The sequence below is a fragment of the Mustelus asterias genome, chromosome 6, assembly GCF_964213995.1.
Source record: "Mustelus asterias chromosome 6, sMusAst1.hap1.1, whole genome shotgun sequence".
In the NCBI taxonomy this organism is placed as follows: domain Eukaryota; kingdom Metazoa; phylum Chordata; class Chondrichthyes; order Carcharhiniformes; family Triakidae; genus Mustelus; species Mustelus asterias.
Window position 1 is genome coordinate 4,969,287 of NC_135806.1, and position 24,960 is coordinate 4,994,246.

A 24,960-nucleotide genomic window follows, 5' to 3' on the forward strand; every position below is an offset into this window, starting at 1 on the left:
GGTTCATATTCTGTTAATACATTTTTAAACATGGTTTGTGTTGTTAATGGCGTGATGTAAATATGTTGTTATTTTACACAAACTTCTCCCTCAACCAAGATGCTGCCAGGACTTGTTGGTTGAGTTATAAGGAGAGGCTGGATAGACTGGGACATTTTCCCCTGCAGCGTAGGAGGCTTAGGGGTGATCTTAGAATCATAGAATCCTGCAGTGCAAAAGGAGGCCATTCAGCCTATCAACTCTGCACCAACCACAATCCCACCAGGCTCTATACCCACAACCCCATGCATTTACCCTAGCCAGTCCCCCTGACACTAAGGGGCAATTTAGCATGGCCAATCCACTTAACCCGCACATCTTTGGAGTGTGGGAGGAAACCAGAGCACCCAGAGGGAACCCACGCAGACACAGGGAGAACGTGCAAACTCCACACACAGTGACCCAAGCCGGGATCGAATCCGGGTCCCTGGCGCTGTGAGGCAGCAGTGCTAACCACTGTGCCACAGAGGTCTATAAAATTATGAGGGGCATAGATCAGTTAGATAGTCAACATCTTTTCCCAAAGGTAGGGGAGCCTAAAACTAAAGGGCGTAGGTTTAAGGTGAGAGATACAAAAGGATCCAGAGGGGCAATTTTTTTCACACAGAGGGTGGTGAGTGTCTGGAACAAGCTGCCAGAGGTAGTAGTAGAGGCAGGTACAATTTTGTCTTTTAAAAATTATTTAGATAGTTACATGGGTACGATGGGTATAGAGGGATATGGGCCAAACATGGGCAATTGGGACTAGCTTAGTGCTTTAACAAAAAGGGCGGCATGGTCAAGTAAGGCCGAAAGGCCTGTTTCCATGTTGTAAACCTCTATGACTCTTTGAGTGCGGCTGGCATCAAATACCTTGCTTGATCTCCCTTTCTGAGACCCTGTACAAAGAAATTTCCTGCCCATACATGCCTGGTATTTTCCACACACATGTTGCATATTTTCCCCCATCCCTGAGTGTCAGGCGAGTGCCAATCTTTGTCAGTTCAGAAGGAGGGAGACTCAGGAGTGCATAATAACTCCAGCTCTGAAAAAATTCAAATACAAGTTCTGAAAAAAAGTTGACCTAGGTCAATCAAAAAAAAACCCCTAAGAAACAAAATTTAAAAATACTTTCCCTGTGGTTCTCTATTTAAACCCCCCCATTCTCCAGCTGTTTTGTGAAGGGTCAGAATCTTGGTGTGAAAGTGACTGGGCTGTGTGGCTGCCAGTTCTAGTAACACAATCCCCCAAACTGGCCAAGAGTTATTTTAAAACGATTCCATCCACTCTGGAAAACAAGGGGTGGGTTTTTTAAAAAAAAGAGTTGGAAAAGTGGGACGTGCTGCAACTTGGGAGAGCTGGAGCACATTTCCTAAAAGGCAGTCAGTCCCTGGCAAAATGGCTTTAGAGTGAATTGAAAAGTTTGCCCAGAGTTTGGAAGGAAAGGGGAAGTTTTCCCTGGGTTTTGGAGGGGGGGAGTGTTGAACCCTGAGAGCTGACTCTAAGCCTGTATGTGTGTGTGTGTGTCTCTCCTTGCTGTCGATGTCACTGCCAGTGGTGTTGCCCACTTCTTGCTGCCCGGTGCAAGCGAACGCAGGCGGCGGGGAGACTCCGCTCCGGCTCCGGGCTCGCTGTGTCTCATGGCCCGGGGCGCTGCACTCCAGCCCGGCTCGCCAGCCGCTCTCCTGCCCGCTGTACGGCCGCTCCCTCTTCGCCCTGGGACTGCTGCAGATCGCGCTCGGCTTCTCCATCGTGTCCCTCAGCTTCGGAGCTCTGTCCCTCACCGAGTCCCCCAATGTCAGGAACTCTTGTCCCTTCTGGGCCGGCTCCTCGGTGAGTTCAACAACTAACTTCAAAACTTTGTTCTAATGAAAAAAGTTTGACAAGCGTCAGTTAACTCTTCACCCTAACCCTCCCCTCTTGCTGTGCCCAATCTACAGATTGCTGGAGCTGCTGCACTTTCTAATCTGATTGTCTTTGGGGCCAGTTTTAAGATAGGCAAACTTGCACTGATATAGCGCCTGTTACCACCTCAGAATGTTCCCAAAGCGTTTGACAGCCAATTAAATTCTTTGGAAGCGTGGTCACTGTTATAATGCAGAAAATGCCACAGCCAATTTGTGCACAGCAAGCTCCCAATGTGATCATGGCCCCGGTTTTCTTTGTATGATGTTTAAGCATTATAGTATCTTTTTATAACAGCGGGCAGAATGGCCTGTTTCTCTGCTGTACATTGCATAACTATTTGGTCCTAACCTCTTGTCCTTTTGCTATTCAGCCCACTTTCTCTCTGTGTCATTGACCCAATATTCTCTAAATTTGAATATTACAGCACAGAGGGAGGCCATTCAGCCCATCATACCTGGCCTGGCCTGTGCTGGCTTTCTGAAAGCCATATCCAATTAGTCTCACTGCCTCTGCTTCTCTCTAACAGCTCTGCAAATTCCAGTGTTGTTTATTTCTTGGTGGCACAGTGGTTAGCATTGCTGCCTCACAGCGCCAGGTACCAGGTTCAATTCCTGGCTTGGGTCACTGTCTAGCTCGAAGTCTGCACGTTCTCCCCGTGTCTGCGTGGGATTTCTCCCACAGTCTGAAAGATGTGCTGGTTAGGGTGCATTGGCTATGCTAAATTCTCCCTCCGTGTACCCGAACAGGCACCGGGGTGCGACGACTGGGGGATTTTCACAGTAACTTCATTGCAGTGTTAATGTAAGCCTGCTTGTGACTAATAAATAAACTTTATTTTTTTAATTTTAACTCTGCCTCATATTCTGTTGCTTTTAAACAGTACCTGTACAGACATTATCCTTGCGAGGCATTTACATTTATCGGTGTAGGTTAAATTAGTGCAGCATTAGTTACCCTGTTGATACGTGTTCCTGAGCTCGTCACTGTTTGAAACTATTTTACACATTCAGCTACAAATGACAATTTCTATTTTAATTTGGGATGGATATCGGGGTTTTAATAGACGAGGTTGTGAAATAGCAGTTTCAGCAATCTTTTTAAAAAATAGAATTGGGCGGTACGATGGCGCAGTGATTGGCACTGCTGCCTCACAGCGCCAGGGACCCGGGTTCGATTCCAGGCTTGGGTTACTGTCTGCGCAGAGTTTGCATGTTCTCCCCGTGTCTGCGTGGGTTAGAAACATAGAAGATAGGAGCAGGAGGAGGCCATTTGGCCCTTCGAGCCTGCTCCACCATTCATCACGGTCATGGCTGATCATTCAATTCAATAGCCTAATCCCGCTTTCTCCCCATAACCTTTGATCTCATTCACCCCCAGGAGTGGCACAGTGGGCACAATGGTTAGCACTGCTGCCTCACAGCTCTAGGGATCTGGGTTCAATTCCGGCCTTGGGTGACTGCGTGGAGTTTGCACGTTCTCCCCGTGTCTGTGTGGGTTTCCTCCGGGTTCTCCGGTTTCTCCTCAGTCCGAAAGATGTGCGGGATAGGTGGATTGGTCATGCTAAATTGCCCCTTAGTGTCAGGGAGATTAGCAGGGTAAATATGTGGTGCTACGGGGATAGGGCCTGGGTGGGATTGTGGTCGATGCAGACTCGATGGGCCGAATGGCCTCCTTCTGCACTGAAGGGATTCTATGAAATTGAAGAATCGTTGGAAGGTATCATGGTGTTGCAATGTCTCCTGTGCTGGTGAGACCCATGTTTGCTTGATGCCTGTGATATTCCCAGTCATTGTCAAAGAATAACAGGAACCTGTGTGGGAAGATAACAGCATTTCCGTCAATGTGTAGCTCAGCATCTAAAAGAGTGAGCTGTGTCTCACTGGGTAGCTAGCCTATGTCTGAGTCAGAAGGCTACATGTCTGAGCCTCACCCTGGAGACATGAGCACAGCAATCTTGCAGCTCAGTGCTAAGTGAGTGATGCATTGTCGGAAGCTCTGTCCTGCCATTCCAGCTGGATGCAGAAGATTCCATAGCATTAGTCCGGAGAATTGGAGAGATCTTCCTGGTTCCCTGATCAATACTCATCCCTCAACCAACAGCATTTAATAAAAACAGATAATTCAGTGATTATCACATTGCTGTCTGAGGGAGGTTGCACAAGAGTGGCCATAAAACAATTTGGGCAGCATGGTGGCACGATGGTTAGCATTGCTGCCTCACAGCGCCAGGGACCTTGGTTCAATTGCAGCCTCGGGTGACTGTGTAGAGTTTGCACGTTCTCCCTGTGTCCACCTGGGTTTCCTCCGGGTGCTCCGGTTTCCTCCCACAGTCCAAAGTTGTGTGGGTTAGGTGGATTGGCCATGCTAAATTGCCCCTTGGTGTCCCAAAATGTGTAGGTTATCTGGATTAGTGGGGTAAATAAATGGGGTTATGCAGATAGAGCGGTGGGTGGGCCGGGATAAGATACTCTTTCGGAGGGTCAATGCAGACTCAATGGGCCAAATGGTCTCCTTCTGCACTGTAGGGATTCTATGTCCTGAGGTTATGAAAGGCACTATATAAATGCAAACTTTTTCTCTCTATAAACACAACATCCCAAATTGCTGTACAACCAATGAAATACATTTTGAACACAAGTTTAAGCTTAAGCTTATTTATTGGTGTGACAAGTAGGCTTACATTAACATTGCAATGAAGTTACTGTTAAAATCCCCTAGTCGCCACACTCCGGCGCCTGTTCGGGCACACAGAGAATTTAGCATGGCCAATGCACCTGACCAGCACGTCTTTCATAGTCCCTGTTGTAATGTGGAAAACACAACAGCTAATTTATGCACAGCAAGATCCCACAAACAGCATAGTGATATTGGCGGGATGATCTGTTTTAGTGATGTTGGTTGAGGGATAAATGTTGCACCACGGAGAGCAGGGTGAATTTGAATTCAATAAAAAATAATATCCAGAATTAAGAATCTACTGATGACCATGCAACCATTGTCGATTGTCGGAAAAACCCATCTGGTTCACTAATGTCCTTTAGGGTACCTTACCCGGTCTGGCCTACATGTGACTCCAGACACACAGCAGTGGGCTGACTCTCAACTGCCCTCTGAAATGGGGAGCAGTCAGATGGGCAATAAATGCTGGCCCACCAGCGATGCCCACACAGCGTAAAATTAATTTTAAAAATAGGATTACTTGACACAGAAACAGGCCATTTGGCCCAACTATTCCATGCCAGCGTTTATGCTCCACTTGAGCCTCCTCCCATCTTTTCTTGGCTGAATCCATCATTGTAACTCTATTCCCTTCTTCCTCATAGACTTCTCTAACCTCCCCTTAAATGTATCTACTATTCACTTCAACCAGGCCACATTCTCCCCACTTTCTGGGTAAAGAAGTTTCTCCTGAATTCCCATGGCGGCACAGTGGTTAGCACTGCTGCCTCACAGCGCCAGGGACCTGGGCTGGCTTCGATTCCCGGCTTGGGTCACTGTCTGTGTGGAGTTTGCACATTCTCCCCGTGTCTGTGTGGGTTTCCTCCGGGTGCTCCGGTTTCCTCCCACAGTCCAAAGATGTGTGGGTTAGGTGGATTGGCCATGCTAAATTGCACCTTAGTGTCAGGGAGACTAGCTAGGGTAAATGCAAGGAGTTATGGGGCCAATGGGTGGGGTTGTGGTCGGTGCAGATTCAATGGACTGAATGGCCTCCTTCTGTACTGTAGGATTCTATGATTAGATTTCTTGGTAACTATCTTATATCGATGGCCTCTGGATATGCTCTTCCGCACAAGAGGAAACATTCTCTCAATATCCACTCTTCAGACTTTTAAAGACCCCTGTCAGGTCACCCGTCAACCTTCTTTTCTCAAGAGAAAAGGGACCCAGCTTGTCGATCCTTTCCTAATCTATAAGCCCACCAATTTCTACTATCATCCTTCTAAATCCTCTCTGCACCCTCTCCAATGCCTCTGTATCCTTCTGACAAACACATTTAATTTATGTAACATCCTGATACACAACTGAACACTGTGCCCATAGTCCTAGCCATCATGTGGCAGAAAGAGGCTATTCAGCCCATCGACTTGATGCCAGCTCACTGTAGAATAATCTAGTCGGTCCCACTCACCCACTCTATCCCGGTATCTTTGCAAATTTATTTCCCTCAAGTGCCCATCCAAGTTTCTTATGAAATCATTGTTTGGAATTACCACTCACTGGGTAAAAAAGCTATTCCTTAAGAAATAGGACCAGGAGGAGGCCATTCAGCCCTTCGAGCCTGCTCCGCCATTTAATAAGATCGCGGCTGATCTAACACTCAAGTCCACTTTTCTGCCTTATCTCCATAACCCTTAATTGCCCGACTTAAAAACCTATCGCTCTCAGCCTTGGAAATGTTCAAGGACTCGACCTCCACAGCTTCCTGGGGTAAAAAATTCCAAACGTTCACAGAGAGAATAAATACTTCCTCAAATCCATCTAAAATCAGCACCCAATTATTCTGTGACTATATCTGAAATAACTCCCCAGAGGCCAGTGTCCCTTCACCAGATTTACAAACTCTATTCCACTCACAGAGTGCTTCAGGAACACAGTCAGAATCCAGAGTGCCAATGGACCTGACACCTCCATATTTATATACAGGCGAGGCTCCCTGATTGGACAGGCAATTATGACCTCAATCAGGGACATCTTTTTTGTGTCCAACCAAGTAAACCAAATCAAATTAACTCAGGGACAAATTAAAAGGGGCAGCTCCCAAAAGGAGGGGAACCGCCCAAAACAAAAGACAAAGCAGAAAGGAAACTTAAAACATCAAATTAAAATGTGATTAAAGAGATCAATAATGCACTCCAGTCCCTGCGGTGCCCAGCGGGTACGGAAGGGACCTCAATCAGGGAGCTCATACTCCAAATAGGCCCATCTCATGGGCCTCGTTGAAGTCATTACAATGCCCTCTGGTCCTATACTCTCCCATGAGTAGAAACATTCTCCCAACATTTACCCTGTCTAACCCCCCCCTAAGAATCTTCTATGTTTCAAGGAGAATGACTGCAGCTTCTCCAACCCTAGCCTTGTAACTAAAACTCACCCCCATACCCCTGGAACCATTCTGGTAACTCTCCCTCTGCATCCTCTCGCAGACTCTCACAGCCTTCCTAAAGTGTGGTGATTGGAACTGGATGCAGTACGCTAGTTGTGGCCTAACCAGAGTTTAATGAAGGTTCATCCCGGCCTTTGTGTTCAACACCCCTATTTATGAAGCCCAAGATCCCTTATGCTTCATCAACTGCTCTCCCTGCCGACTTCGAAGATCGAGACATGTAAATACCCAGTTTCCTCTGTTCCCACATGATCTTTGGAACTGCGTCATCTTGTCTATATTGCCTTTCGCAGTCCCTTCTGCTAAAATGCCTTATCTCACACTTGGCACTTCTCTGCCCATTCTGCTAGCCTCTCTGTGCCCTGTTACAGCTGATTGCTGTCACCCTCACTGTTTGCCACACGATAGTTAAGAAAGCCCACCAATGCCTCTACTTTCTCAGGAGCCTAAGGAAATTTGGCATGTCAGCTACAACTCTCAACAACTTCTACAGATGCACCATAGAAAGCATTCTTTCTGGTTGTATCACAGCTTGGTATGGCTCCTGCAATGTCCAAGACCACAAGAAACTACAAAGGGTCATGAATGAAGCCCAATCCATCACTCAAACCAGCCTCCCATCCATTGACATTGTCTACTCTTCCTGCTGCCTCAGCAAAGCAGCCAGCATAATTACGAACCCCACGCACCCCGAACATTTTCTCTTCCACTTTCTTCCATTGGGAAAAAGGTACAAAAGTCTGAGGTCACGTACCAACTGACTCAAGAACAGCTTCTTCCCTGCTGCCTTCAGACTTTTGATGCTGGCGTTGGACTGGGGTAGGCACAGTAAGAAGTCTCAAAACACCAAGTTAAAATCCAACAGGTTTATTTGGTAGCATAAGCTTTCGGAGCACTGCTCCTTCCTCAGGTGAAGAAGGAGCGACACTCTAAAAGCTTGTGCTACCAAATATACCTGTTGGACTTTAACCTGGTGTTGTGAGACTTCTTACTGAATCAGGCTTTTGAGTGGACTTACCTTGCATTAAGTTGATCTTTATCTATACCCTAGCTATGACTGTAACGCTACATACTGCACTTCCTCCTCCTTTCCTTCTCTATGAACAGTATGCTCTGTCTGTATAGTGTGCAAGAAACAATACTTTTCATGGTATTTACATGTGACAATAATAAATCAAATCAAAACCTCAGCAAATGTTGAAATTTCGCTCAGTATTTCAAAAGCCAGAGTTAAGAATTTTATGGTCTATATGGTGTGCACTTACAAAGAGTATTAAGGCTGAATGTGAACATAGAACATAGAACAGTACAGCACAGTACAGGCCCTTCGGCCCTCGATGTTGTGCTGAGCTTTGTCCAAAACCAAGGTCAAGCTATCCCACTCCCTATCATCCTGGTGTGCTCCATGTGCCTATCCAATAACCGCTTGAAAGTTCCTAAAGTGTCCGACTCCACTATCACAGCAGGCAGTCCATTCCACACCCCAACCACACTCTGAGTAAAGAACCTACCTCGGACATCCCTCCTATATCTCCCACCATGAAGCTTATAGTTATGCCCCCGAGTAACAGCTACATCCACCCGAGGAAATAGTCTCTGAATGTCCACTCTATCTATCCCCCTCATCATCTTATAAACCTCTGTCATGGATTGTTTCATAATTTCATAACTTGTTTGATTTTATACAAAAGTATGTGGCATAATTAGGTTTCTTTCAGCCTTAGCAAGCTGTGGCTTTGAAATGAGATTGTTGAACATTTTCCCTAATCTGCCTGTTCTGAAAGTATCTGGGACAAGGCTTCTTGTTGGCAGGCGCTGCGCTTTTCATCTCGAAGCCATTTAAGACACAGGTAGATGAGGAGCAGGGCATTCTGCTATTTATAGGGTTGCTGAGGTGTCTCGAAAGACAAGGCACCAACAATGATAACAACAACATGCATTTACACAGCGACATTATCATAGGTTAATAGTTAAATGCTGCAAAACGATTGGGGGAGGGGGGGGGAGGTTCACAGCAAAATGTGCCACTGAGCTACATAGAGAGAGATTAGGACAGGTGAGAGGGAGGAATGCAAAGATATCTCAAATATGAGCAGTGTGGGAGCCTGCTCGTGTGGAATATTAACACTGTGGGGCTGAATGGCCTGTTTCTCTGCTTTTTCTCGTCAGGAAACTGACCAGGGTGCACGTCAGCACAGTGGTTAGCACTGATGCCTCACAGCGCCAGGGACCTAGGTTCAATTCCCGCCTTGGGTCACTGATTGTGTGGAGTTTGCACGTTCTCCCCGTGTCTGTGTGGGTTTCCTCTGCGTGCTCCGGTCTCTGCCCACACGCCAAAGATGTGCAGGTTAGGTGGATTGGCCATGCTAAATTGTCCAAAGATCTGTAGGTTAGATGGGATTAGCAATGGTAAATGTGTGGGATAGCGAGGGGGAGAGGGTCTGGGTAAAATACTCTTTCAGAGAGTCAGTACAGACCCGATGGGCTGAACGGCCTCTTCTGCACTTTAAGGATTTTATGAAACCCAATTCATGCTCTATAAAGAAGTCTTGCTACAATTGTGCAGGGATTGGGTTAGACCACATCTGGAATACTGTGTGTAGTTTTGGTCTTCATTTTAGAAAGAATATACTTGCATTGGAGGCAATATAGCGAAGGTTCATCAAATTAGTACTGAGTAGTAATTAGTACATAAGGGGGCTCTGGTTTCCTCCCACAGTCCAAATATGTGCAGGTTAGGTGGATTGGCCATGGTAAATTGCCCCTTAGTGTCCAAAGATGTGTAGGTTAGGTAGGATTAGCCATTAGGGAGTTGTCCTATGTTGAGTACATTGTGTTCATATTCTCTCCAGTTCAATAAAATGAGAGATGATCTCATTGAAACCTAGAAAATTCAGAAGGGGTTTGACAGGGTGGACACTGGGGGATTGTTTCCACTGATCAGGGAATCTAAAACATTGGGGCACAGTCTCAGAGTATCATTTAGGACTAAGATGAGGAGAAATCCCTTCACCCAAAGGGTTGTGAATCTTTGGAATTCTCTACCTCAGAGGGTTGCGCATGTTCCATCATTGAATTTACTTCAGCCTTGGATAGACTGGTCTCTCTGGGAATCAAGGAGTCTGGGGAGTGAGTGGGAAAAATGGAGTTGAAGCCCAATATTAGCCATGATCATATTGAATGACGGACAATGCTTGATGGACCATGTGGTCCACTCTTGCTCCTATTTCTGATGTTGTTGTCATGAACAATCCTGTGAAGATTGGTATGTGCTTTGCTTCAAAGTGATCTCATTAAGTCTAAATTAGTTATTTGCCAGCTCCTTACATACTCCGACAATCAGTTGGCAACCCTAGCTTGGAGTCACACAGTGAGTTGGTGTCCCCTGTCTCTCTCAGTATCTAAGTTGTCTTCTTCACGTTACAGTAGTACCTGGAAATTTGATGTTCCTCTGGGAGGCAACATTGTTAGGGGCGAGTGTAGGGGGAGACAGTTTTTTTTATTCATTCGTGGGATATGGGCATCGCTGACTGGCCAGCATTTATTGCCCATCCCTTGTTGCCTGGGGGTAATCAAGAGTCAACCACATTGCTGTGGCTCTGGAGTCACATGTAGGCCAGACTGGGTAGGAAGGCAGATTTCCTTCCGTAAAGGACATTAATGAAGTAGATGGGTTTTTCTGACAATTGACAATGATTTCATGGTCAGTAGATTCTTAATTCCAGATATTTTTTATTGGATTCACATTCCACCATCTGCCGTGGCGGGATTTGAACCCGGGTCCCCAGAACATTAGCCGAGTTTCTGGATTCATAGTGTATCGATAATACCACGTGGCCATCGTCTCCCCACACATGGATGTAAGGGCCGATGTAAAATGTCTGAAAACCTTGCACAATTTAATTTTCTTTTGTTTTGCGACTGTGAGCAGGAAACAAGGCGAGATAGGACTGCGAACATTTGCAGACCAGCGTTTGAGGTGTTAGACGTGAGCTGTCCGTTCATGTTTCAGATGTTATCAGGACTGTCGATGTGGATGAAAGGCTTTCCGTGCGGGAGGATGGGTTGGTCAGGATTCTCAGGATAAGGTAGTGGGGAGATGAGGTTTGTAGCAGAGCACGCATGTGTTCAGTCAGGTCGGGAGTACAGTGGAGGGAGCTGAGTGTGTGGCAGTGATCTCATGTGCTTGGCTTCTTGCATGAGAATGACTACCCCAGGCACTTTTGTTGCATGGATGTTAAAACAACAGCATGTCTTGCGGACTGACTGTATCACATGATATAACTTGCTGCTGCTTGGGATTGATATGTGGTTTCTTCAGTGCATTCACCTGGAGGGTTCCTGAGTTGCGCACCTGTGCTTCAAGCAAGGGTGTAGCTGAGTTGTTACTTTTGAGGGTGTGGGAGACTTTGGCAGAACTGAGTTAGAATCATAGAATCTCTCCAGTGCAGAAGGAGGCGATTCGGCGCATCAAGCCTGCACTGACAACAATCCCACCCAGGGCGCTATCCCCGTAACCCCATGTATTTACCCTGCAATTCTCCCTGACACTAAGGGGCAATTTAGCATGGCCAATTCACCTAACCCGCGGAGTCGGGGAGGAAACAGGAGCACCCGGAGGAAACCCATGCAGACACGGGGAGAACATGCAGACTACACACAGACAGTGACCCGAGGCTGGAATTGAACCGTGCTGCCCATTTACAAAGTTATTTACAAAAAGTTCAATTCACTGCAACTGCCAATCTCAAAAGGAAAATCCGATCACTTTTCATCAGTGCCGTCAATAAATCCCATCCGGAACCAAACATTTACGGTTTCTCCATTTCAATGGGTCATAGAGGTTTACAGCATGGAAACAGGCCCTTCGGCCCAACTTGTCCATGCTGTCCCTTTTTAACCCCTAAGCTCGTCCCAATTGCCCGGGTTTGGCCCATATCCCTCTATACCCATCTTACCCATGTAACTGTCTAAATGCTTTTTAAAAGACAAAATTGTACCCGCCTCTACTACTACCTCTGGCAGCTTGTTCCAGACACTCACCACCCTCTGTGTGAAAAAACTGCCCCTCTGGACCCTTTTGTATCTCCCCCCTCTCACCTTAAACCTGTGCCCTCTAGTTTTAGACTCCCCTACCTTTGGGAAAAGATATTGACTATCTAGCTGACCTGTGCTCCTCATTATTTTATAGACCTCTATAAGTTCACCCCTCAGCCTCCTACGCTCCAGAGGAAAAATTCCCAGTCTATCCAGGGGATCAGGGGTTATGGGGAAAAGGCAGGTGAAAGGGGATGAGAAAAAATCAGCCATAATTGAATGGCAGAGTAGACTTGATGGGCTGAATGGCCTAATTTTGCTCCTATGTCTTATGATCTTATGGTCTCTCCTTAAAACTCAAACCATCATGTCCCGGTAGCATCCTAGTAAATCTTTTCTGCACTCTTTCTAGTTTAATAATATCCTTTCTATAATAGGGTGACCAGAACTATACACAGTATTCCAAGTGTGGCCTTACCAATATCTTGTACAACTTTAACAAGACGTCCCAACTCCTGTGTTCAATGTTCTGACCAATGAAACCAAGCATGCTGAATGCCTTCTTCACCACTCTGTCCACCTGTGACTCCAATTTCAAGGAGCTATGAACCTGTACCCCTAGATCTCTTTGTTCTATGACTCTCCCCAATGCCCTACCATTAACTGAGTAAGTCCTGCCCTGGTTCGATCTACCAAAATGCATCACCTCGCATTTGTCTAAATAAAACTCCATCTGCCATTCGTCCGCCCGCTGGCCCAATTGAGCAAGATCCCGTTGCAATCCTACATAGCCTTCTTCACTGTCCACCAGGTGTAGGGACAATTGTGTACAGGTTAACCAAGTTTTCCCAGTGCAACATTTGAACAGGTTCTCCTGGTTATAGGCCTTTTACGCTTATCAATGTTTCCTCCATAACTCTGCACATGAACAACAACTTGCATTTGTATAGTGCCTTTTTAACATAGTAAAGCATTTCAAGACACTTCAAAAGAAGAGTTATTGGACAATATTTGGCAGATGATCCTCTACGTCAACTTAATCTTCCTTCCTTCCCTTCAGCGTTGAAAAATCTATTGATTTTAATCTTGACTCTACTCACTGATGAATAATCACAGTTCTATGCTCTAGAGAATTCTATTTCTCCTCGTCTCAGTTCTAAACGTCACTCTTAGTTCCAGACTGTCCAATCAGGGGAAACTGCCTCTCAATAGAGAGAGGTAACAAGCTTCTCCTGTAACAAGCTGTTTAGAAGAGTGAGGGGTGACCTTATTCAAACGTATCAGATCCTGAGGGGTTTTGACAGGGTAGATGGTGAGATGTTTTCACTTGTGGGAGAGTCTTGAACAAGGGGACACAGCTACAAGATAAAGGGTCGGCTATTTAAAACTGAAGTGCGTAGAAATTTCTTCTCGCAGAGGGTGGTGAATCTCTGGAATTCTCTGCCCCAAAGGGAGGTGGAGGCTGGATTGTTAGATGTATTTAAAGTGGAGGTTGATAAATATTTGATAGATCGAGGAATAGAGGACTACAGGGAAATGGCACAGAAAAGGAGCTGAGGCCGGCATAGATCAGTCATGATTGTATCGAATGGTGGGGCAGGTTTGAAGGGCCTGGTGGCTACTCCTGCTTCTATTTCTTGTGTGTTCTTGTGTATTGTGTCAAGCCCGCCAATAATTTTATATGTTGAAACAGGATCACCTATTTCTTCTAAACCCCAGAGAATATAGGCTCGATGTAATCAATTTATCATCCTAGAATAAATCTGGTGAACCTTCATTACACCTCATCTAAGGCAAGTACATACTTCCTTCGGTAAGGTGACCAAACAGTGCACAGTACTCCAAAAACTGTATGATTACAGCAAGGCTTCCTTACTCTTGCATGCTGACCCTCTTGTGGGAGAGAGAGATGAAGAGGATTGCGTGGGGTAGGGGACGAAAACATGGCGATTTTCAAGTATGCTGATGACACCACTGTAGTGGGTCGGATCTCAAACAATGACGAGAAAGAGGAATAAGATAGAGAATCTGGTGAACTGGTACAGAAACAATAATCTCTCCCTCAATGTCAACAAAACGAAGGAGATTGTCATTGACTTCAGGAAGCTTAAAGGAGGACATGCCCCTGTCTACATCAATGGGGACAAAGTAGAAATGGTCGAGAGTTTCAAGTTTTTAGGTGTCCAGATCACCAACAACCTGTCCTGGTCCCCTCATGCCGACACTATAGTTAAGAAAGCCCCACCAATGCCTCTACTTTCTCAGAAGACAAAGGAAATCTGGCATGTCAGCTATGACTCTCAACAGTGCAGAAGGAGGCCATTTGGTCCATCGAGTCTGACCACAATCCCACCCAGGCCCTATCTCCATAACCCCATGCATTTGCCCTAGCTAGTCCCCCTGACACTAAGGGGCAATTTAACATGGCAAACCTAACCTGCACATCTTTGGAGTGTGGGAGGAAACCGGAGCACCCGGAGGGAACCCACGCAGACACGGGGAGAATGTGCAAACTCCACACAGACAGTGATCTGAAGCTGGAATTGAACCCGGGTCCCTGGCGCTGTGAGGCAGCAGTGCTAACCATTGAATCCTCTCCCTGCTGCTGGGAATCCCATGGTGGGGGTGCGTCATTGGCGGGACTGAAAGATCCCGTTGGCGTGAACGGCCAGAAGACAGACTATAAGAGATAGGAGCAGAATTAGGCCATTTGGCCCATCGAATCTGCTCCACCATTCAATCATGGCTGATATGTTTCTCAACCCCATTCTCCTGCCTTCTCCCCATAACCCTTGATCCTCTTACCAATCAAGAACCTATCTTTCTCTGTCTTAAATAGACTCAGTAAATTGGCTTCCACAGCCTTCTGTGGCAATGAATTCCACTACAAAAGAGGCCATTTGGCCCATTGAGTTTGCACCGACCCTCTGAAAGAGCACCCTACCTAGACCCAATCCCTCACCCTAACCCTGTAATCCCACATATTGGTCATGGCCAATCCACCGAACCTGCACATCTTGCACACACCCCTAAGAATCCCATGCCTAGTTCATGGCAAATTTAAGGCATCATTCATCAGATGAGCAATCTAATCTGAACTCATACACCCCTCAACGGTGGCACAGTGGTTAGCACTGCTGCCTCACGGTGCCAGGGACCCAGGTTTGATTCCTGGCTTTGGTCACTATCTGTGTGGAGTCTGCACGTTCTCCCCATGTCTGCGTGGGTTTCCTCCGGGTGCTCTGGTTTCCTCCCACAGTCTGAAAGATGTGCTGATTCGGTGCAAAGATGGGCGGCACAGTAGCACAGTGGTTAGCACTGCTGCTTCACAGCGCCAGGGGCCCGGGTTCGATTCCCGGCTCGGGTCACTGTCTGTGTGGAGTTTGCACATTCTCCTCGTGTCTGCGTGGGTTTCCTCCGGGTGCTCCGGTTTCCTCCCACAGTCTAAAGATGTGCGGGTTAGGTTGATTGGCCATGCTAAAATTGCCCCTTAGTGTCCTGAGATGCGTAGGTTAAAGGTATTAGCGGGTAAATATGTAGGGATAAGGGGGTAGGGCCTGGGTGGGATTGTGGTCTGTGCAGACTCGATGGGCCGAATGGCCTCTTTCTGCACTGTAGGGTTTCTATGATTCTATGAGGTGCATTAACCATGCAGGCGACAGAGTGTGGCAACTAGGGGATTTTCACAGTAACTTCATTGCAGTGTTAATGTGATCTGTGGTGTCCAAAAATAGTGATGTAATCAAGCTGGCTGATCAGCCAATCAGATTGAAGAACTCTCACAGACAGCAAGCCAGCAGGAATAATGACCAGCAGCAAGAATGTGTTGGATGGAGCCCAGATCAAGGCCCCATTGACCTCCTCCCATTCCTGTGTTTTACATTGTTTTTAAACAACTGCATAACGATTCAGTCATCTGCGGGGTTTGTTCGCATAAATATGATAATGGGATGGAAATCCCAAAACCTGTCACATTTGCATTTGCTTTCTTGTTTTACTCATGAATTTGCTAATCATTTTAATCACAGTCTTCTCTTTCCTTTTTTCTGATATTGCTTGGGGAAATATTGCTCGGGCAACAGGCACATGGGAACGCCAACACAACCGCCTGTAAGATCTCCCCCAGGCCACTCTCCAGCCTGACTCGGAAATATATCGGCCATTCCTTTACTGTCACTGGGACAAAATCCTGGAACTAACAGCACTGTGGGTGTACCTACACCAGAGGGACCACAGCGGTTCAAGTGGGCAGCTCACCACCACCTTCTCAAGAGCAACTAGAATCATAGAATCCCCACAGTGCAGAAAGAGGCCATTCGGCCCATCGAGTCTGCACTGATTCTCTGACAGAGTGTCTTAACCAGGCCCCTTTCCCCAGCTCTATCCCCGTAACCCCACACATTCGCCATGGCCAATCCACCTAACCTGCACGTCTTTGGACTGTGGGAGGAAACCGGAGCACCCGGAGGAAACCCATGCAGACACAGAGGGAACGTGCAGACTCCGCACAGACGGTGACCCAAAGCTGGAATTGAACCCGGGCCCCTGGTGCTGTGAGGCAGCAGCGCTAACCACTGTGCCACCCTGCCGCCCTGAACTAGGGATGGACAATAAGTGCTGTCTTAGCCAGAGACGCCCAAATCCCTTGAATGAATTAAAAAAAGATGAGGTGAGGATGGCCAGGAGGAAGCTTGTGTGGATTAATGTACACAGAATCTTGATGTGTTGAGCCAGAACATAACTGTAGGCAGTTAGTAAAATTGAGTGTGAGGGTGAATGGGAACCAGCTAATTGTCATCACCCTAATGAGCACAAAGTGAATCATGTCACAGAAGCTTGCCATGTAGCCCATCACACTGGCAACTTCCATTAAGTCAGGACTAGATTGTTAATGTACTGGAGGCTCTCATAGAGAAACCTTCCAAGTGTTTTGTCCTGTCTAATGAAAACCTTCCTCATCTGTTAATTTGATGAAAAATATAAGTTTCAGTGACAACAATGGCTTCAGGTCTTGGTGACACACTTTCCACTGTCAGGCCATAATATTATTATAGATGTTTTGACAGATATTGATAAATTATTTCCTTTCCTTTTGCCCTACGCTAGCTTTAGCCCATCTGATGGGATTTGAGAATCACACTGTGCTGAACTGAGGTGATTCAGTCTCCTGTAATCATTCAGATTATACTCTGGTGTCTGTACTAACCTGCATTCCCTGACCCCCATGGTATGTAGATAACTAGAATCATAAAATGATATAGCACAGAAGGAGGCCATTCGGCCCAGCGTGCCAATGTCAGTTCTTTGAAAGAGGGATTCCCTTAGTCTCATTTCCCTGCTCTTTCCCCATAGTCTGACAATTTTCTCCCCATTGAGTCATTATCCTATTCCCTTTTGAAAGTTATTGAATCTGCTTCCACCTCCCTTTCAGGCAGAATATTCTAGATCACAATGACTCGGTGTAGTTGAAAAACAAGTGTTTCCTCATGCTCCCTCAATTTCTTTGGGGAATCTCATGAAACGCGTTGCTCTGGTTGCCAATCCTGCTGCCATAGGAGACAATTTCTCCTCATCCACTCCATCGCAACCGTTACTGATTTCATGAGTGACACCTCCATTAAAGATCTCCTTCACCGTCTCTGATCCCATTGCAATCTGTCCCAGTTCATAAGTAATCATCTCCTTTTTAATCCACATTTATGTTTGTGTTTACCTGAACTTCATTGATTGTCACTTGGTGAGAAAGTGGAGTTACGGCCAAATACATAGAAACCCGACAGTGCAGAAGGAGGCCATTCGGCCCATCGAGTCTGCACCGACCACAATCCCACCCAGGCCCTACCCCCACATATTTACCCGCTAACTACGCATCTCAGGGACAATTTTTAACCTGGCCAATCAACCTAACCCGCACATCTTTGGACTGTGGGAGGAAACCGGAGCACCCGGAGGAAACCCACGCAGACACGAGGAGAATGTGCAAACTCCACACAGACAGTGACCCGAGCCGGGAATCGAACCCAGGACCCTGGAGCTGTGAAGCAGCAGTGCTAACCACTGTGCTACCTTGCCGCCCCGGTCAACCATGAATCCATGGTAAACCAGGCTTGAGGGGCCGAATGGTCTCTGCCCATCCTTATTTCTTACGTTCTCTGTCCGCATTAGAAGTCTTTGCGTTGTGGCTTGGCTTTTACAGATTCGAAGCTTGTGTCAAGTTGGAATTCCCTCCAACACGGACAAAGTGGTTGAGTGTTGTTTTGTGGAGCTGCATTTATTTTCAAGTGTGTTTGAACCCAATAGTAATCCCTTCTTACAACGTGTTTTACAGGTGATCCTTTCAGGAATCCTGGGCTTAACCACATGGAAAAGGCCAATGTTACTTCTGGTAGGAGAGCTTTCATTCTCTCTCTCTCTCTCACACACACACACACACACACACACACACACACACACACACACACACACACACACACACACACACACACACAAACACAGTCTCAAACACACCCGTACATGTACAAACACACAACTAAATATGCACACACATGCAAACACACGCACACACGCACATGCACACACACACACAGATGTGCACATAGTCTCAAACACACTACAACTGCACAAACATACACCCAAACATGCGCATACATGCAAACACACACATGCACACATACGTGTGCACACACATGCACACAAACACCACACACACACTGACATACATAGACACCTATTCCCATTTTTATGCTTCTATTCTCCATACCAGCCACACATTGAATGATCAAGGTATTTATAGTATAGAATCACAGACTAAAGCAGCACAGAACGCCATTCACTCCATCATATCTGTGCCGTCTCTTTGAAAAAGTTATCCATTCCCTCCTGCTTTTTCTCCCCAGCCACACACCTATCTCCTCTTCAAGCGTATGTTCAGTTCTCTTTTGAAAGTCATTATTGAATCTGTTTCCATTGCCTGTTCAAGCAGCACATTCTAAATCATGACAATTCACTGTATCAAAAAGTTCCTCCACACCTCAGCCCACGACCCTGCAGGTTTTCCATATCGAACACACAATCAGTCAGCACTATTCTCTGCTTCCTATTTTGTGGACAATTCTGGATCTATGCAGCCACTGCTGTTTAATCCCACCGCCTCCAGTTTTCACAGCGTGTCTGCGATGTGGTACTTGAACAAGTGCTTTTTGCAAGTCCATGTACACAGCATCCACTGCACCACCCTCATCTACCCTCTCTGTCACTTCATCAAAGAACTCACACCAGCTCTCGCTCCATCTCTGAACATCTTCACACATCTCACTCGAAGACTCACGACTCACGTTCTGCACAGGACTCAAATCAGAACAACAAAAACTTAGTGACTTGGCAATTTGATTGGATGTGAGGATTAGGATGGATTCTCACTCTGCTTATCAACTCAACATGTTTTATGGTTGACTCAGGCCAGTGAATTGTTTCCTTGATCTGTTGTTGCAATTAATGGTGTACAATTATGTCACATTTTTGTCTGATAACTGCATCCAAGAAATGTTTCAGGAGGTTTTACTGCTTTAAGGGCACTATATAAATGCAGGCTGCTGTTATGTGATATATAGTAAGAAGTCTCACAATACCAAGTTAAAGTCCAACAGCTTTATTTGGAATAATGAGCTTTCGGAGCGCTCACCTGATGAAGGGGCAACACTCCGAAAGCTCGTGATTCCACATAAACCTGTTGGACTTTAACCTGGTGTTGTGAGACCTCTGACTGTGCCCACCCCAGTCCAACACCGGCATCTCCACATCATGTGATATATAGACCTGGCGGTATTTCAAAGAAGAGCGAGGGATTTGTTCCTTTGTTTATGGGGAGATAGTGGCCTAATGGTGATGTCACTGGACTGGGGACATGGGTTCGAATCCCACCATAGCAGCTGGTGGAATTTAAATTCAATTCATTTTTAAAAATTGGAAGCTCACCCGAGTAAAGGTGACCATGAAACTACCATTGATTGTTGTAAAAACCCATCAGGTTCACTAATGTCCCTTTTAGGGAAGGAAATCTGCCGTCCTTAGCCAGTCTAACCTACATGTGACCCTCAATATGGTTGCTAAATTTGCTGATGATATGAAGATAGGTGGGAAAGTAAATAGTGAAGCGGACGTAAGGAGGCTACAAAAAGACCCAGATAGGTTAAGTGAGTGGACAAAGATCTGGTAAATGAGGTATAATGAGGGCAAATATGAAATTGTCCATTTTGACAGGAAGAATAAAAAAGAAGCTCATTATCTAAATGGTGAGAGATTGCAGAGCTCTGAAATGCAGAGGGACCTGGGTGTCCGAGTACATGAATCATAAAAGGCTAGCATGCAGGTACAGCAAATAATTAAGAAAGCTAATAGAATGTTATTGTTTATTGTGAGGGGAATTGGTTAAAAAAGTAGGGAGGTTATGCTTCAGTTGTACAGGATATTGGTGAGACCACATCTGGAGTATTGTGTACAGGACTGGTCTCCTTATTTAAGGAAAATTGTAAATGTGTTAGAAGCAGTTCAGGTAAGGTTTACTAGACTAAACATTACTTTCATCTGAACCAGAGGGGCACCAATATCCTGGGAGGGAAATTTGCCAAGGCTCTTCGGGGGGGTTTAAACTAATTTGTCAGGGGGATGGGAAAACGAGCTGTAGTCCAGAAGCCAGTGTTGAGTGTAGTGAGGTACTGAGGAGGGTATCAAGGTCGCAGGAGTGTACCAGCAGACAGGAAGGTGGGTTGAAGTGTGTTTACTTAAATGCAAGGAGCACCTGGAATAAGGTAGGTGAACTTGGAGCGTGGATTGGTACTTGGGACTACGATGTTGTGGCCGTCACGGAGACATGGTTAGAACAGGGACAGGAATGGTTGTTGGAAGTTCCGGGGTATAGATGTTTCAGTAAGAGTAAGGAAGGTGGTAAAAGAGGTGGAGGAGTGGCACTGTTAATCAAGGATAGTTTAACGGCTGCAGAAAGGCAGTTCGAGGGGGATCTGCACACTGAGGTAATATGGGCTGAAGTTATAAATAGGAAAGGAGCGGTCACGTTGTTAGGAGTTTACTATAGGCCCCCAAATAGTAATAGAGATGTGGAGGAAGAAATTGCAAAGCAGATTATGGATAGGTGTGGGGGTCACAGGGTAGTTGTCATGGGAGACTTTAACTTTCCAAATATTGATTGGAACCTTTATAGGTCGAATAGTACGGATGGGGCAGTTTTTGTATAGTGTGTGCAGGAGGGTTTCCTGACACAATATGTGGATAGGCCGACAAGAGGTGGGGCCACATTGGACTTGGTACTGGGTAATGAACTGGGCCAAGTGTTAGATTTGGTTGTGGGAGAGCACTTTGGAGATAGTGACCACAATTCGGTGTCTTTCATTATTGCAATGGAGAGGGATAGGTCCATACGGCAGGGCAAGGTTTATAATTGGGGGAGGGGTAATTATGATGCAATTAGGCAAGAATTAGGGAGCATAAAACGGGAACAGAAACTGTCAGGGAAAGGCACAAAGGAAAAGTGGAGCTTGTTCAAGGAACAAATACTGGGTGTCCTTGATAGGTATGTCCCTGTCAGGCAGGGAGGAAATGGCCGAGTGAGGGAACCATGGTTCACAAAAGAGGTTGAATGTCTTGTCAAGAGGAAAAAGGAAGCGTATGTAAGGATGAGAAAACAAGGTTCAGTTGGGTTGCTTGAGGGTTACAAGGTAGCAAGGAATGAGCTAAAAAAAGGGCTTTGGAGAGCTAGGAGGGGGCATGAGAAGTCCTTGGCGGGTCGGATCAAGAAAAACCCCAAGGCTTTTTACTCTTATATGAGAAATAAAAGAATGATCAGGGTGAGGTTAGGGCCAGTCAAGGATAGTCGTGGGAACTTGTGCATGGAGTCAGAAGAGATAGGAGAGGCGATGAATGAATACTTTTCTTCAGTGTTCACCAAGGAGAGGGGCCATGTTTTTGAGGATGAGAGTGTGATACAGACTGATAGGCTGGAAGAGGTAGATGTTCTGAGGGAAGATGTATTTGCAATTTTGAAAAACCTGAGGGTCGATAAGTCCCCTGGGCCAGATGGGATATATCCTAGGATTCTTTGGGAGGCAAAGGATGAGATTACAGAGCCTTTGGCTTTGATCTTTGGGTCCTCACGGTCCACGGGGATAGTGCCAGAGGACTGGAGAGTGGTGAATGTTGTTCCTCTGTTCAAGAAAGGAAATAGGAATGACCCTGGTAATTATAGGCCGGTTAGTCTTACTTCGGTGGTTGGTAAGTTAATGGAAAAGGTCCTGAGGGATAGGATTTATGACCATTTGAAAAGATGCAGCTTAATCTGGGATAGTCAACACGGATTCGTGAAGGGTAAGTCTTGCCTCACAAATTTGATTGAATTCTTTGAGGAGGTAACTAAGTGTGTAGATGATGGTAGAGCAGTTGATGTCGTATACATGGATTTTAGTAAGGCGTTTGATAAGGTTCCCCATGGTCGGCTCATGAAGAAAGTAAGAAGGTGTGGGATAGAGGGAAATTTGGCCAATTGGATAAGTAACTGGCTATCTCATAGAAGTGGAGATGCCGGCGTTGGACTGGGGTGAACACGGTAAAAAGTCTCACAACACCAGGTTAAAGTCCAACAGGTTTATTTGGTAGCAGATACCATAAGCTTTCAGAGCACTGCTCCTTCGTCACATTTCCACTCCATCTGACGAAGGAGCAGTGCTCCGAAAGCTTATGGTATTTGCTACCAAATAAACCTGTTGGACTTTAACCTGGTGTTGTGAGACTTCTTACCGTATCTCATAGAAGGCAGAGGGTGGTGGTGGATGGAAAATTTTCAGACTGGAGACCAGTTACCAGTGGTGTACCACAGGGATCAGTGCTGGGTCCTCTGCTATTTGTGATTTTTATCAATAACTTGGAGGAGGGGGCTGAAGGGTGGGTCAGTAAATTTGCTGATGACACCAAGATTGGTGGAGTATTGGATGAGGTGGAGGGCTGTTGTAGGCTGCAAAGAGACATTGATAGGATGCAGAGCTGGGCCGAAAAATGGCAGATGGAGTTTAACCCTGATAAGTGCAAGGTGATTCATTTTGGTAGGACTAATTTGAATGCGGATTACAGGGTCAACGGCAGGGTTCTGAGGAATGTGGAGGAACAGAGAGATCTTGGGGTTCATATCCACAGAATTCTGAAGGTTGCCACTCAAGTGGATAGAGCCATGAAGAAGGCCTATAGTGTGTTAGTGTTTATTAACAGGGGATTTGAGTTTAAGAGCCGTGGGGTTATGCTGCAACTGTACAGGACCTTGGTGAGACCACATTTGGAATATTGTGTGCAGTTCTGGTCACCTCAGTATAAGAAGGATGTGGAAGCATTGGAGAGAGTGCAGAGGAGATTTACCAGGATGCTACCTGGTTTGGAGGGTAGGTCTTATGAGGAAAGGTTGAGGGAGCTAGGGCTTTTCTCTTTAGAGCGGAGGAGGATGAGAGGCGACTTAATAGAGGTTTATAAGATGATGAGGGGGATAGATAGAGTGGACGTTCAGAGACTATTTCCTCGGGTGGATGTAGCTGTTACTCGGGGCATAACTATAAGCTTCATGGTGGGAGATATAGGAGGGATGTCCGAGGTAGGTTCTTTACTCAGAGAGTGGTTGGGGTGTGGAATGGACTGCCTGCTGTGATAGTGGAGTCGGACACTTCAGGAACTTTCAAGCGGTTATTTGATAGGCACATGGAGCACACCAGAATGATAGGGATCTTGATCTTGGTTTCGGACAAAGCTCGGCACAACATCGAGGGCCGAAGGGCCTGTACTGTGCTGTACTGTTCTATGTTCTATGTTCTTTTTAGACTAATACAGGAATAGGTGGGTTATCTTACGAGGAAAGGCTGCAGAGGTTAGATTTGTATCCATTAGAGTTTAGAAGAGTAAGAGGCGATTTAATGGAATCCTTTAAAAGATGTTTCCTCTTGTTGAAGAATCTAGCTCAAGGGGTCACTGTTTAAAAATAAGGGGGCAACCCGTTCAGAGAGAGGTGAGGAGAAATTCTTTTTCTCAGAGGGTTGTGGATCTTTGGCACTCTCTGCTTCAATGGGCAGTGGAAACAGAGTCTTTGAATATTTTTAGGGCAGAGCTCGTTAGGTTCTGCATTAACGAGGGGGTGAAAGGTTATTGGGGGCAGGCATGAATGTGGGGTTGAGGTTACAATCAGATTAGCCATGATCTTATTGAATGGTGGAGCAGGATCGAGGGGCCGAGCGGCCTTGTTTGTATATTTATGTGACCCACTGCAATTTGGTTGCCTCCTAACTGCTCGCAAGGGCAATTAGGGATGGGCAACAAATGCTGTCCTTGCCAAATCATAGAATCCCTACCGTGCAGAAGGAGGCCGTTCAGCCCATCAAGTCTACACCAACAACAATTCCGCTCAGGCCCTCTTCCTGTAACCCCTATTTACCCTGCTAGTCCCCCTGACACTAAGGGGCAATTTAGCACGGCCAATCCACCTAACCTACACATCTTTGGAGTGTGGGAGGAAACCGGAGCACCCGGAGGAAACCCACGCAGACACAGGGAGAATGTGCAAACTCTGCACAGACAGTGACCCGAAGTCAGAATCGAACCCGGGTCCCTGGCGCTGTGAGGCAGCAGTGTTAACCACTGTGCCACCGTGCCGTCCCATATGGCTTCAACATCCCATAAATAAATAAAAGATAGATCTCTGATGCCCTGGCCAATATTTATTCATCAATCAACATCACTAAAACAGATTATTTGGTCATTGTCACATTGCTGTTTGTGGGATCTTGCTGTGTGCCAATTGGCTGCTGCATTTCCTACAGTACAACAATAACTGCACCTCAAAGAGTACGTCA

General features: G+C 46.1%; 1 protein-coding gene across 5 annotated transcripts in view; it reads left to right on the plus strand.

Annotated features, from left to right (window-relative positions):
- Window positions 1-1,236: 1,236 nt before the first annotated feature.
- LOC144494735 (beta-crystallin B1-like) overlaps window positions 1,237-24,960 on the plus strand; it is a 94,920-nt gene continuing 71,196 nt past the window's right edge. The window contains exons 1-2 of one of the 5 annotated variants that reach the window (XM_078214012.1): window positions 1,237-1,851; window positions 18,396-18,452. In XM_078214012.1, coding sequence (XP_078070138.1) covers window positions 1,561-1,851; window positions 18,396-18,452 — 348 coding nt within the window. In that variant the 5' untranslated portion in view covers window positions 1,237-1,560. Of the gene's footprint in view, window positions 1,852-11,056; window positions 11,119-18,395; window positions 18,453-24,960 lie in introns of those variants that run through there. The other 4 variants (XM_078214010.1, XM_078214007.1, XM_078214008.1 and 1 more) reach the window with 4 other exon arrangements.